Below are 13,385 nucleotides of genomic sequence, written 5' to 3' on the forward strand. Positions count from 1 at the left end.
CTAAAACTGAACTGCTGATGATAAATAAAATCTATCTTTAAAGTCTGCTTTGCCCTTTCAACGAGTGCCACGAGTAATTTTTTTTAGCAGGGTCCCCATCCCCCACCCCCTCCGGTCTCCCGTCTGGGTCCTCCTAGAAGGACCGGCAGGGAGCGCTCTCAGGAGGACCCTTCACAGCACAACCGCATAAAAGCAGAAAGGATCTGAGAACAGCCAGGACGTGGGGGACGCCCCTTGCTGCTTACGCCCCCACCACCTTACTGCTCTCTTCTTCCCCAAGATGGGGCAGGTGCTCGCCTGGCACCCCCAGACCGTCTGCGAGCACAGGTTGTGTGCATAAGGAAACACTGTGTTTGCATCCAGTAATACTGCCGCCAAAGGTTTCCAAAGACGGCTTGATTCAATAAGAGGAAGAGTACCTTCTCCCTTTCCCTTTCTCTTCCCCACCGAGACCCCTGTTACCCAATGACAGTGCTCACAGACCCTGGCTCTAATCCTGCCATCCTCGGGACTCTAGTGGTGGAGCATCCGGGTCACTTGAGTCAAAGGTTGGTGGAATTTGAACCGAAAATAAAGAGCCGGGCACCCAGCCCATCGGCATCCTCGGCTCTCCGTGGGGCTCTGCAAGATTCGGGTCAGGGCCCGGGAGTGGTGTGGGTGCCCGGGCTGGGAGCAGAGGGAGAACGGCAGTTGCCCAGTAGATAGAGGGTGAAGACTGAATAGGCCTGAACATCGTCAACCAGGAGGTGCCAAGCCACATCAGTTCTCAAAGGAGTCGGGCACCAGGGTGCTCACGGAATAGCAACATCTGGAAACCGCTTCAGAGTCCGTCAAGAGCAGAATGGCCCATCCATGTGGTTGACTCACTCCACAGGATTCCCCGTAAAGCCAAGAGGGTGAACAAGATCTATGTAGCAATGCGGGGCTGGATCTCAAGGATGCCATGGAGAGTCAGCACGTGAGTTGTACAGCGGCACTGCATCTTGCGTGTGAGCCACCCGGGTGCAATGCCCCATGTGTCAAGGTGGGACTCACCCCAAGCTCACACGGGGTAACCCTGGTGGACGCGGGCACCTGGCTGGTCACAGATTCTGGTCAGGATCCCAGAAGTGGGATGACTGATAAACACTGGCTTGCACTTCTGCTTCTTCTATCCAGAAGCCCTGCTCTGCCAAGGCCCTCCAACTGGCCAGATGGAATGTGCGCCTGGTTGGGAGCAAGGAGGAACCAACCCCTCCTCCCCCAAGAGCTAAGTCACAGGAAGGATGCAGCTCTAGGACATCTCCTGAGTGGCCTTGGACCAGGAGTGGCCTTCACAGACCATCCTCATCTGAGGGGGGTCGAGGATCCTGCCTTCCTTGTGCCAGGAAAGGCTGCCGCCCTGCTCCCCAACATGTACCCCAAACCTTAGTGGACTCGCTGGAGCATCGCCCTAGGCTGGTCTCCCTTACTCCTTGGATCCCCCTTACCTCACGGGCCCAGCCCTAGGTTCCGTCTGTGGGGTCAGCAGAGGCCTTGGGCCTGCTCCCCTAGGAAGGTAATTGCTGTGGAAGATTTCATCGGCTTCCTCTCCCTGTGTCTTTGTAAGGCCGGGAGGGCACTCCCCGGGTGGTGTCTGCTGGTGGTGGGTCTCGGGGCAGGAATAGGGCAGTCACAAGAGCATTTCTGCTTTCAGACCTGGTCTCAAGGTATGGGCGGGGCGTAGTCCCGGAGGCCCTGAGCCACTGAGTTCCCTAATAAGCTTCCAAGGTGGGAAACCAGCAGCATGCATCTCCCGAGAGCCTGCTGGACCAGAGCAGGGCATGGAGCCGCCGCTAACTGGGTACTTGCTGGTCTGAATGACAAGCACGTGGGCCCTCAGCCACAAAGACAATGAATTAGTCAGGAGCCAGTCATCCTCTCTCTCCATCATTTCTCAGTTCAGTATTTCACCACGAAAGGATTTTTACTTCGTGCCCTTAGGGAAAGGAGGTGGGGCTTCTTAGAGAGCCCTGTCCTCCCACAGCCATGTGGAACAGCTGACCCACGCCCCCTGGAGGCCTCATCCAAGGGTCCAAGGGTACCAAGGAGGGGGGCAGTGCCCACCTCCAGGGGAGGGCAGGGAGGAACTGCTTAGCTGGGTCTGGTAAGATCCCTGCAAGGAAAGCAAATAGGTACTAGGGCTTTCTCCCATCGGGGAGCAGATCTGTGCAGGTGAGGCCACAAGAAACACCACAGGTGGCGCAGCTCCTGTCTGCCAAGAAGTGCAAAAGCTGGTGGTGGGCTTCCAGGGGCTGGGTAAGCTTCTGAAGGACCGAGGGCCCGGATGAGGATCTGGGGACCCCTCGCTGCTCCTGTATGGGCACTTACTCTTGGCCCATCGGGGGCTTTCATGCCAACTTTTGGGAGGACTTGTGCCCACCCCCTTTAGGGATACAGCTGTGCCCCTTGGAACCTGGGTCTAGAAGCCAGAGAGGGGACAAGACAGGGGTAGACTCTGAGACTCCTGCACTTTTCCAAGAAGAGGTGGCCTCATAACCACCTCCCCGTCTTGCCTTTGGGTTCTCCTAAGGCCAAGGAGGAACTGAGGCCCAGGCTGGAAAAACAAGTTGAACTGAAACTCCTTTGGGAGCAAGATGGGGCATAACAGACACTCAGACAGACAGACAGACAGAGGGGGCAGGAAAGGACCCGTGAAGGCACCAGCCCAGGCTTCCCACGGCGGATGTTTCAGAGCTGGGCCTGCCTCACTCTGCAAGTCCAGGCACACCCCACCCGAAGCCGGGCCATGTCAGTGCCCCCGAGTGTCGAACGGGGAAAGGACAGGGAGCATTTGGAGGTGGGGTGTGAGCGGGTCCAGAGGCAGGTAGACGATGACCAGGGGTGGGGTGGGGCAGGACAGCGGCAGCCTCACCTGGACCTGGCCCTTCCCCATGATCCTGTCTGTGGTCTCGCCGTCCTCCTTGGCAATCTTCGTTTTGTTGTAACACTTTTCGTAGCACAGTATCCTCAAGGTCTGGGAGCCTTCCAGCTCGATCTCAAACTCCTGCAGCCCCCAAAAGAAGGAAAGTCCCCAGATAACAGACAGGTCCAAGCATGTGGCGTCAGTGCTACGGGCCGAAGGGGCCCTCTGAACCACAGCTCCTCAACAAACAGCTTCCTCGCTGCCCCAGGAGGACCGTCCTCACTTTAGTCCTGGGACGCAGACCCCCAGAGCACCACACCATGGCCCAGCCTGGATGCTTCCAGAGCTCTGAATGCCTCTCAAACCTAAACTCCTTAAGCCAGCATCTCAAAGGGTAGTCCCCACGCCAAGCGCATCAGAATTTAGGGGTGCTGGCTACAAATGCAGCTATTCTATGGACTTCGGGTGATAACGATGTGTCCACGTAGGTTCCCTGATCGTGACAAATGTCCCACTCTGGTGTGTTGATGGTGGAGGAGGCTGTGGCAGGGGTGGGGTGGGTATATGGGAAATCTCTGTCCTTTCTGCTCAATTTTGCTGTGGACTTAAAGCTACTCTACAAATAAAGTCTACTTGAAAGGAAAAATAATCGATCCTGGGAGGTGATACAGGAGAGAGGGGCCCTCGGAGGAGAGCACTGCTGCAGCAGGCGTTCAAGGTGCCCGCTGTGGGGTGTGTGAACTCTCTCCTCCATCTCCCGAAGGCGGCTTCAGGAAGTTCTCCATTTCCCATCAATGCTTCTGCCGGCATGGGTTCTTGGTGGGGAAATGGAGGAGGGTGGAGGGGGGAAAAAAGCAGATATTTCTGAGCCTGAATGAGGGTGGGGAGGGTACGTGTGCCAGGAACACGTAAGACCCCCTGGATAACCCCTAGGTACAGCGAGGGTGGCTGCCAAGCGACCCACTGCTCTGGAATCCTCCACACCTCGGTTTCTGGAGCCTCCACTGCTGGCTCACATCTGAACCCTTTGTGTGCTGTCTAGAACCCTCTCTCATTGCCTCTGTGGAGTCACACCCCCTCGCTCTCTGCAAAGCCTTCTTCCGTGGCTCTACCTGGCTCTGATCCCTCCTTGTCACAGCAGCCATTAGCCCCTTCTGCAGAGACGCCCAGGCTGGACAACGAGGTAATTCTATCGGCTCCCATGTCCCAGTCCTCCTGAGGCAGCAAGTCTAACGATGAGAGTGGCAGATGCCAAGAAAGGAGACGCAGGGGCACCAGGCAGCCCTGTGGGTCGTAGCTTCCTCCTCTGCAGGGGAGCAGGCAGGTGGCAGCTCTCTGAAGCCTGGCTACCTCCACCCACATCCTTAAGCATGAGGCCTTTGAGGGCTGCAGCTGCTCCAGATGCTGAGAGATGGCATCCTCTCGGATCTGGGGGCTTCGTCAGGACCGGCTGCTCTACAGTCATTCCCCTGATCCCAAAGGCTCAAGGCAAGAGGTAAGCAGGTCACACAGAGCTCTCCAAGGTGGAGCAAGAGAGCAGCAGACTCCACAGACCCAACACCCCGGGACAAACCAAAGGACCCTCAGCCCAGTGAGACCCAGAGAGCCAGCCTGCGGCCCTACCCAGGCCCAGCTTCCAGAGAAGTGGGAGAGCCCCAGGCTTCCAGAAACAGAGAGTGCCAGGTCACTCCAGCTTTGGAAAAAACGCTAAGGAAATCTACTAAGTAAACACCAAGTGTCTTTGTGAGCGGGAGGGAGGGGACAGGCTTCTCAGGAACTCGGAGATAAAATCTCTCAGATGGCTCCGCCTCCCCCAGGAGATTCCCGGAATGCTGGGGGTATTGCCTCCAGGGGAAGCAGTGGCGGAGGGAGCCCGGGGGCGGGGGGTGGTGGCGGCAGACTATCTGTGGACAAGTGGACAACGTCCTGGCCAGACTCTCGGGAAGCAGGGCCTCACCTCGTTCCAGTTTGGCTCAGCTGTGTCCCTGTAGACGCGTGTCTTGGCTTTATTCACGAAATACCCAAAGGAATCCACCTCCAGGGTGCAGTACAGGTCTGCGGAGGGCGACAGGAGAGCGTGACCCTGCTTTCCACATTACCCGAATTTTCTACAGGAGCAGGCGTTATTTTCAATATCAGAAAAAAGGGCGTTAGTTTTCTTTTTTAAATAAGGTAGCAAACGAGGCCAGCAAGAGCACCAGCCCTCACACAGCAAGCCGGCTCAGGAGTGCAGCTGGGAGCTGGCGTCTCTCAGAGCGTTCGCTCCCTGGGTCCCAGGCGAAACCTGCCTAACGCCCTTATGTGAGCAGGCCCCTGTGGCTGGCGGGCTGGGCAGAGGGGAATGGGCCATCACCACCAGGGGGACAAGCACCCCAGAGAGAAGCTGGGGGTTGCGCAGGGGAGGAACCTACAAGCTGTGCAGACATCGGTAAGAGTTTTACAGGTAAAGAGTTGGGGCAAAGGGGCTGCAGGCCAGAGCAGGGAACTGAAGGCAGTTCAGTGCTGGGAGAGTCGTGGGCACAGAGGGAGAGAGGGGGGCCGAGGCTGGCAGGAGGGACCAGGGAGGGGGCCACCACCAGGGGTGGACAGAGGGCGTGGCAGGTGGCCAGAGATGATAAACTCCCTGGACAGAGAAAGGCATCTCACTGACAGGAAGAGCAGTTTCTAGCCTGGCCACCGGGTGGAGGGTGGCGCCCTTCCCTGGGACAGGACGTAAAATAAGAGGAATAAATTTGGGGGCCCACAAGTGACAGGTTTAGGTTCAGTTTGGGGATGTGGAGCTTAGAGTGTGATGTTGAGACAAATGGAGAGGTAAGAGAGGGAGGCCAGGAGACAGAAGTGGGGATTAAGAGGCAGTTCCAGCGTCATCTGCGTTGTTGATGGAAGGGCCCCCGGGAATAGGAAGGTGGGAGCTTACGCAGCAAGGGAGGAAGGCCCAGATGGAACCCCGGAAACACAAGCATGGACAGGGCAGCCCGAGAGACAGGGGCCCAGCAGAACAATTACACATGTGCTACAGCCTTATGGAGGTATAATTTGCATACCATACAATCCATCCATGGCAACTTTGAGGCCTTTCAGTAAATTTAAACACTTGTGCCAGCAGCCCCACCATTGTTGCAGGACACTGTGCTCACCCCAAAAAGTCCTCTTGGGGTCACTTGCAGTCAAGCCTCCTCCCATCAGAATCCCAGACAACCACCAACAGGCTTTCTGTCTCCGTATTTTGCCTTTTCTAGAAATTTCACACACGCGGAAATACAGTATGTAGTCTTTCGCATCTGGCGTCTTTTGCTCAGCATAATTTTTCGAGGTTCATCCATGTTGTTGCCTGTATCGGGAGCTCACTTTTCTTTAAGGCCGAACAGTGTTCCATTGCATGGATGAACCATTTTGTTTATTGTTCGTTCCAAGTCTTCTGTGGACATATTTTTCATTTCTCTTGAGTAAATACTTATGAGTGGGGTTGCTAGGTCATACGGGAGGGGTGTTTAACTTTTTTTTTTGAGGAAAATTAGCCCTGAGCTAACATCTGCCATCAATCCTGCTCTTTTTGCTGAAGAAGACTGGCCCTGAGCTAACATCCATGCCCATCTTCCTCTACTTTATATGTGGGATGCCTGCCATAGCATGGCTTGCTGAGGGGTGCCATGTCTGCACCCAGGATCCGAACCAATGAACCCTGGGCCACCAAAGCAGATCGTGGGCACTTAACCGTTGCACCACTGGGCCGACCCCAGTGTTTAACTTTTGAAGAAACTGTGAAACTGTCTTCCAGGGTGGCTGCACCGCTTTACATCTCCACCAGCCATGTCTGAGGGTTCCAGTTTCTTCACATCCTGGCCAACATTCGTCACTGAGCACTTTTTGATTATCACCGTCCCAGTGTGTATGATATGAAGTGGTATCTCACTGTGCTTTTCATTTACGTCTCCCTACGAAGACGAACAGCGTTTCGTGTGCTCATGAGCGATCTGTATTTCTTTGGTGAAGTGTCTCCCCAAATCTTTTGCTCATTATTTATTTGGGTTGTCTTCGTACTGAGGTGTAAGAGTTCTCTATATATCCTGGATACGAGTTTCTCAACATATACATGGTTTGTAAGTATCTTCTCCTATTCTGTGGCCTGCTGGGGATTTCTTGTTTTGTAGTAACAGTGGGAAAGGTCAGCAGGACGGGGCCTGCCCCATGTCATCCCACGAGGGACCCTGAGAGCTTGTGTGTGCTGCACCTGGACTGAAATTCGACCAGCCCTCACAGCTCTGACAGTAGGGGCCCCCTCAGAGGGGAGAGAGGAAAAGGGTATCCATTGAGCTCATCAGAGCAGCCAAATCTACTGTGCTGATTGGGGTCAAGGTGCTGCTGCCCACGGCCCTCTGGGCTTGGAACCCAGGCTGCCTGTTCTGCCGGTAGCAAACTCCAGCCCCTGCGATTATCGGACCCGCCTGCAGAGGGCAGCTCACCAGCTCAAAGGACTGAGACCGGCATGGGAAAGGGCAGGATGCACTCCAGGAAAACAACTCCATATCCCGTGGGTGGCAGGCATCAACCAATACAGGCACCTTACAGAGGTCCAGGGTCAAAGGCTCCTGATGGTAATTTGAGCCGGCCCTGGTTCCCCACACCCTCCAGCTCAGTGTCCTGACACCTTCCTCTCCAAACCAGCCACTTACTTGAACTCTGCTTAAAGCCGGTGGCGGAGTGGACGATAACATTCAGGAAGCCGCAGAGCCCCGGAGATTCGTCATCTGTGCAAGAGACCAGAGAGCTGAGCGTCTGTCCTCCTGGGAGATGGAGGCAGCAGACAGGCCTGCTTCAAAATCAACACTCAAGAGGCACCGCACGGCTGCTATTTGCTCAGCAGGGGGCAAGATGTCACAAGCCAGAAGCACATCCACGGTGGCCTCTGTCTCGGGGACCTTAGGATGGAGCTGGGCTCATGACACAGGCAGACCAGTGACCAAGAGGACACGTGATAGGGTTCCCAGGACAGGAGAGGGGTCAGGGTAGCACATGACATGGATGGTGTGTGCATGAGTGTGCACAAGAACATACCTGTGTGACTGAGTGTGCATGAGTGTGTGCAAAAGTGAATAAAAATGCAGCACAACCAAAGGTGTGGGCGGGAAGCACCGGACTGAGGGGAGGGCTGAGCACAGGGGGCTGGACCTGACTCAGAGCACAGGGCGTTTGAGGAGTGTCTCGTGACCAGGGACAGAACTTAGCATCTTCTCAACCACTCAGCGGAGGCAACCCAGGAGAGGCCACCCCTAACCCATCCCATCGATTCCCAGGAGAGGCCACCCCTGACCCGATCCGTCCACTCCCGGGAGAGGCCACCCCTGACCCGACCCATCCACTCCCAGGAGAGGCCACCCCTGACCTATGCCATCCACTCCTGGGAGAGGCCACCCCTGACCCGTCCTGTCCACTCCTGGGAGAGGCCAGCAGGCCCTAAGCAGCACACACATTCCTTTGGAATGAAAAGCCACTGGTCCCAAGGACAGTGGTAACAGCAGAAAGGGATAGTGGTCCCCTGGAGGACGGCCCACCTTCTTTGTTGATGGTCAGCGGAATGCAGTGGACAGTCTGAAGTTTGACACACGAGTTGGTTAGCATCTGCAGCTCCACGGATGTCAGGGAGAAGCTTTTGAAACCTGAAAGGGTGGAACACAGGGGCACCAACCGGCCAGTCTGCATGGCTCCTCAGACCTAGGACACCCAGGGGGCATTCTCTGACCCACCGGGCCCTCATCACACCTTGGTGAGAAGGCACAGCAGGGGCGGTGGTGGCTCAGGATGGGGCAATCTGCTCCCAGGGGAGAAGCTGGTAATCCGAAGAGCAAGGCATGGCCCCAAAGGGCCCAGGCTGGGCTCAGAGGGAGGGAGGAATCTTAGCATTGCTCTTATAAACACAGGAGTCGACCTGCCACCTCGGCAGAGCCACAAGGCAGTTCTGAGGGCGACCTGGAGCATGTTCCTGTGGGGTCCCCCCAGCAGACCCCTAGCACAGCTCTGCCCCCTATTCTGCTAACACAGGCCCCTATGTCTCCACCAGGTGAGGAAAAGGGGCTTATTTCTGGAACAACACTGAGCAGGGAACAGATGCTGCTATGCTGCAAATGGCTGGGTCCCTTGGTCATAACAGGAGACCCTGGGACGTGGGCAGAGCCACAGGTACTGCCATCAGAGCTGCCAGGAGTGCCTCGTCCCCCGGATGCAGGGGCACTTTGGCCGAAGATGTGGCCCAACACAGGCATGAATGACAAGCCCCGTGGGATGGGACCTCAGGACAGGACAGAGGCAGTGGAGCCCCCGACCCACTTGGGACACAGTGCTTAGCCCGGTGCCTCCTGCAAGAGGAACAGGGCACACAGGGCGCATGTGGGGACCTCTCAGCAAGGGTGGCTCAGGAAGCCCAAACCACACAGCTGAGGGGCAGAGGAGGGCACCAGGCAGCTGCAGGCCCAGGACTTGGGGTTCCCACCCCTGAAGGCCACTAGGCAGGACAGGGGCAGCTCTGAGCTGAGGAGAAGGAAAGAACTGCGAACAGAGGGAGGTGGCCAGAGAAGGGCTGTCCCAGAGCGGAGTGAGTGTGGTGTCCCGAGAGTGGGAGGGCCGGTCACTTATATAGGGGAGTGGGGCCAGCACAGTGTGGCTGCCTAGCCGAGGGTCCCCTTGGATCAGCACCTGCTGGTGTGTGAGGAAGGCCTGGGGGCAGGGTGGGGGGGAGGGCTATGTGTGTGGCAGGCCCAAGGGGTGCAGGGGGCCCCAGGGGCAGGCAGAGGTCAGGGTAGGGAGGTTCAAGAGGCAGGCGAGGAATTCAGGGAAGGCTGGGGGGAGGAGAGAGGTTCACAGGGGAGGTCAAAGGGCACGTCCCCCAGATGTGGGGGACAGCAGAGGGCATGGGGCTCTACCAGGACGGCTCCTCTCCAATTTATTTTCTAAATTAGAGCTCCAGATAACATCTTACTTGGATAAAAGAGTCCCACAGCCCAGCCCCTTGGAAGAGGAAAGTCTGAAACCATAGGAATAGATGACACTCCAGCCCTGACGCTCCCAAGCCGAGTCCTCTCCATGGAGAGGCCACTTACACTTCTTCTGCTGCTCCCGGATGTTCTCCCTCCACTCGGCGCGCTCGTAGTCGGATGAAATCAGGAATGTGTAACTCTGGGGAGCGGGGAGAACACACCCCAGTTATCTCCGGCCCAGCCAACTTGGCGTCCAGCAGGCCCAGGGCGCTGTTCCTCGTCTGTCCCCGTGCAGTCCTGTGGCGCACCCCTCCAAGGCAGAACACCTCTGTGCTGCCAGCAGCAGCCTCCTGGCCAGGTGTGTTCACAGCACGGCTTGTTCCTGCTGGCACTCTCTGCCCTTCCTGCCAGCTGGGCTTCGGGCCACAGCTCCTATGCCCTGTGCAGGCTGGCCTCGGGCATAAGTCCCCTACCTGGATGGCCTGGGTCAGGGCATGATGTGTCAGGGCTTAGGGCCATGGAGGAAGTTACCGGGTGGGACCTGCACAGGTGAGGGCTGACGCCTCCAGACCACCTGCGTCCAACCCACACGCCCTGAGCCGTGACCCAGAGCCGAGGGTCCTGCAGAGCCCAGCAGCACAGTGACACACATACACAGGCTGTGTGATGCCCATGGCATGGGCATGGGACAGGCCCAGGCTACAGATGGCAGCAGGAGCCAGACTCAGGAGAGGTCCCCGGAGAGCAAGCCCTTACCAAGGGCCAGGGCTGCACAAACCCGCGAGTTTCCCTGCTGGCCCTACTTAGACACCGTGTAGTCTCTGCCACCCACTAGCTGTGGGGCAGAGCCAGCTGCCACTCAACCTGGCGGCTACACAGCCTGAAGAACCAGGCAGAGAGGCCCGTGTGCCTGTGTGCCACGCTGGACGAGCCTCTCTCAGTGCAGAATGCCCTCCAGAGGACGCGGGCTGCCACTGCAAAGGCCACACGGTAGTTGGGGACCACAGCCACCACATGGGCAGGCTGGCAGGTCTTGGCTGTAGCACAGAGGGATTCCAGACGGATAGGAGCCAGGAGGGTCTGCCTCGGGGAGTAGAGAGAGGGCCGGTGGAGTAGAGCAAGGGCACTCACCTTGCCGTTACGGCTGTGCACCCTGAAGGCCATGCTGGGAGACATGAGCAGGAGCAGTGACTCCTGCTCCGACAGCTTCTTCTTCAGCCTCTCGATGGCCTTGCTGCCCTTGTTCGCTCTCTGCGGAGAGAGGCCGCAAGGTCGCGTTTCCACTCTAGGGCTCAGCGCTACCTGTTCCCACTCAGCCTGTCCCCACAGCCCTGGATGCACAGCCTGCAGAGGGCAGGAACCCTGGCTGGTGCTCAGCATGGAGCAGGGCCTCGGTCAGCCACGCTGGCTACAGGGTCAGGCCCAGCGCAGGCTGCTGGACGTGCTCGGTCATCCTTTCTTGAAGCAATTACGTCCTTCCTCTCACGGGGGCAGACAGGAGAGTCCTTTATAAACCTCCCTTCTTTTAATTTCTCCAAACTTGGACACTGTCCAGGGGGCCTTTGTGACTGTGAGGACCCCCCCGTCCTGGATCTGACCACATTTTAGCATCAACCTCCAGAAGTGTTTGTCAGGGTCTTGATGGAGGGCCTGATGCATCCCCAGGGGCTGCCCTGTGCTGTGTGCCTCCCCGTTGCAGCCCTCTACCCCGGGAAGGAGACGGCACCGCCTGCCGCTAGAGGAAGGCACGACGGGGATGAGTGCAGTGACAGCCCCGCTTCCCCTCTGCCTCGGGACACTCTGCCATGGAGCCCACAGGCCTGTCCAGACAGACCTAAGAAAAACAACCTGGAGTTTGCGTGGTCTTGGAGCTCCCCACACTCTCCTCGACTGCTGGTGTGCGGTGCAGTAGGCCGCGCAGGTGGGTGAGGGCTGAGGAGGGGCCCTGTCCTGCCGAGGCCCAATTTTCTAAGGACCCAATTTTCTAAGGATCTGTGGTCTCCAGATTGCACCTGCTCTGGCCTGGGCTGACCCTACAGGTGAGGGGCTCATCCTCACCGTTTCTAGTCTTCTAAACCTCTCCAGAAACAACCAGGGGCCTGTCTGGGGCAGTCCAGAACACCTGCAGGGGCTGCTCCCCCACCTGGGACTTGGTCCCCATCAGGGCAACCCCACCCCATCTCCTGGCTCCAAGTCTGACAGGGATGCCCAGTACTCTGAAGGCTCACAGGGATCCCCGAAGAGGGGCCAGACACTCGGCAGAGCTTGTCCACCAGCCTGTGTGCGAGGCGTGCTGCCCACTCACTGCAGAGCCCGGCCTCACTTACACGGAGCCGGCCCCACCTTCTCTCTCTGGATGTCACTCTTGATCTGCGAGATCTTGATCTTCATGGCCTCCAGCTCCTCATCCAGCACCAGCGGGATGTTGGGCGCTGCCTCCGACTCGTCCACCGTCTGGAAACTGAGATCCGTGAGCGGGATGTACCACTTGCAGTCGTACTGCTGGGTTTTGCTGGGGGGAGAAGGAGCACACTGATACATCGACTGCCTTCCTTTGCTGACCTCACTGCTTTCAAAAGCCAGAGAACCCTAAGTTTGTGGCCATGCACAGTTTACCTGGCCTTAAAACCCAGCTCATGGTCCATGTGACAGGCTGGCATGAGGCCACCGGCAGACACTGGCGACCCAGCCTCAGTGACCCCTGGGAACAAGCACTCCACACACATGACTCAGGCCAAAGGGGTCTGACAAGCCCTGATCCACACTATCCTGTGCTGACCATGGCGGCGGCTCAGGCTTCTGATATGGGAGCACATGGAGACTGCCAGTGACAGTCAGGACGTGACTGCGGTCACCCCCGGGACTGCAGATGGGACCAGTGTAATCCCCTGCCTTGACAGAAGAGAAACCGAGGCTCTAGTCTGAGTTGACTGATTAAACTTGCTCAGCACGGCAATGGCAGAATGGGGGAAGAGCCCGGGCCTGGTTCTTCCCAGTGTGACCTTCTTTTCTGCACTCCAGCCTGTGCAATCTGGGTGGTCTGATCACTGGGAGGAGGGAGTGTTGGGGGGGCCTGCAGGCCTATGCTGAGAATAACTTAGAAGCTATCACCAGGCTTGGGGAAACAAAGTTCGGTGCTCATCTTGTGATGTCTGCCATGGGCAAGGGAGGGGTGGCCGCCCTCTATCTATCCTCCCCACCAAACCCCCTGAATTGCGCCAGACCCTGTAGCCCTGGACCTGTCTCTCGCTCTTCCTGGACAGGTCACCACATGAGAGTCCTCCAATAGTTCATCAAGTCATAGGTTTCCCCTTCACTGTAGGAGTTAACAGCTGGGTCACTAACCCTGACCCAGGATGTCTCCAGGTTGTTAATGATGACCTCTGACCTTGAGCCTGGCATCATGTCCAGCTGGAAACAACGTAGCTTAAAGAGAGTGACCTGGCCAGAGTTATTGTTGGCTGAAATCGAAAGGAATAAAAACCTAGGCTTCCTCCATATATGAAACTGACCCTGTGTCCCCCAGAGAA

General features: G+C 57.3%; 1 protein-coding gene across 2 annotated transcripts in view; it reads right to left on the reverse strand.

Moving 5' to 3' along the window:
• BCR (BCR activator of RhoGEF and GTPase) overlaps positions 1-13,385 on the reverse strand; it is a 123,319-nt gene that overhangs the window by 16,900 nt on the left and 93,034 nt on the right. For both annotated transcript variants that reach the window (XM_070516596.1, XM_014866290.3), the window contains exons 10-16: positions 12,199-12,367; positions 10,987-11,106; positions 9,979-10,054; positions 8,437-8,541; positions 7,558-7,632; positions 4,842-4,939; positions 2,894-3,025 (exon numbers count right to left, since the gene is read on the reverse strand). In XM_070516596.1, coding sequence (XP_070372697.1) covers positions 2,894-3,025; positions 4,842-4,939; positions 7,558-7,632; positions 8,437-8,541; positions 9,979-10,054; positions 10,987-11,106; positions 12,199-12,367 — 775 coding nt within the window. The remainder of the gene's footprint in view (positions 1-2,893; positions 3,026-4,841; positions 4,940-7,557; positions 7,633-8,436; positions 8,542-9,978; positions 10,055-10,986; positions 11,107-12,198; positions 12,368-13,385) is intronic.

The sequence above is a fragment of the Equus asinus genome, chromosome 8 (assembly GCF_041296235.1).
Source record: "Equus asinus isolate D_3611 breed Donkey chromosome 8, EquAss-T2T_v2, whole genome shotgun sequence".
NCBI classification, from domain to species: Eukaryota; Metazoa; Chordata; class Mammalia; order Perissodactyla; family Equidae; genus Equus; species Equus asinus.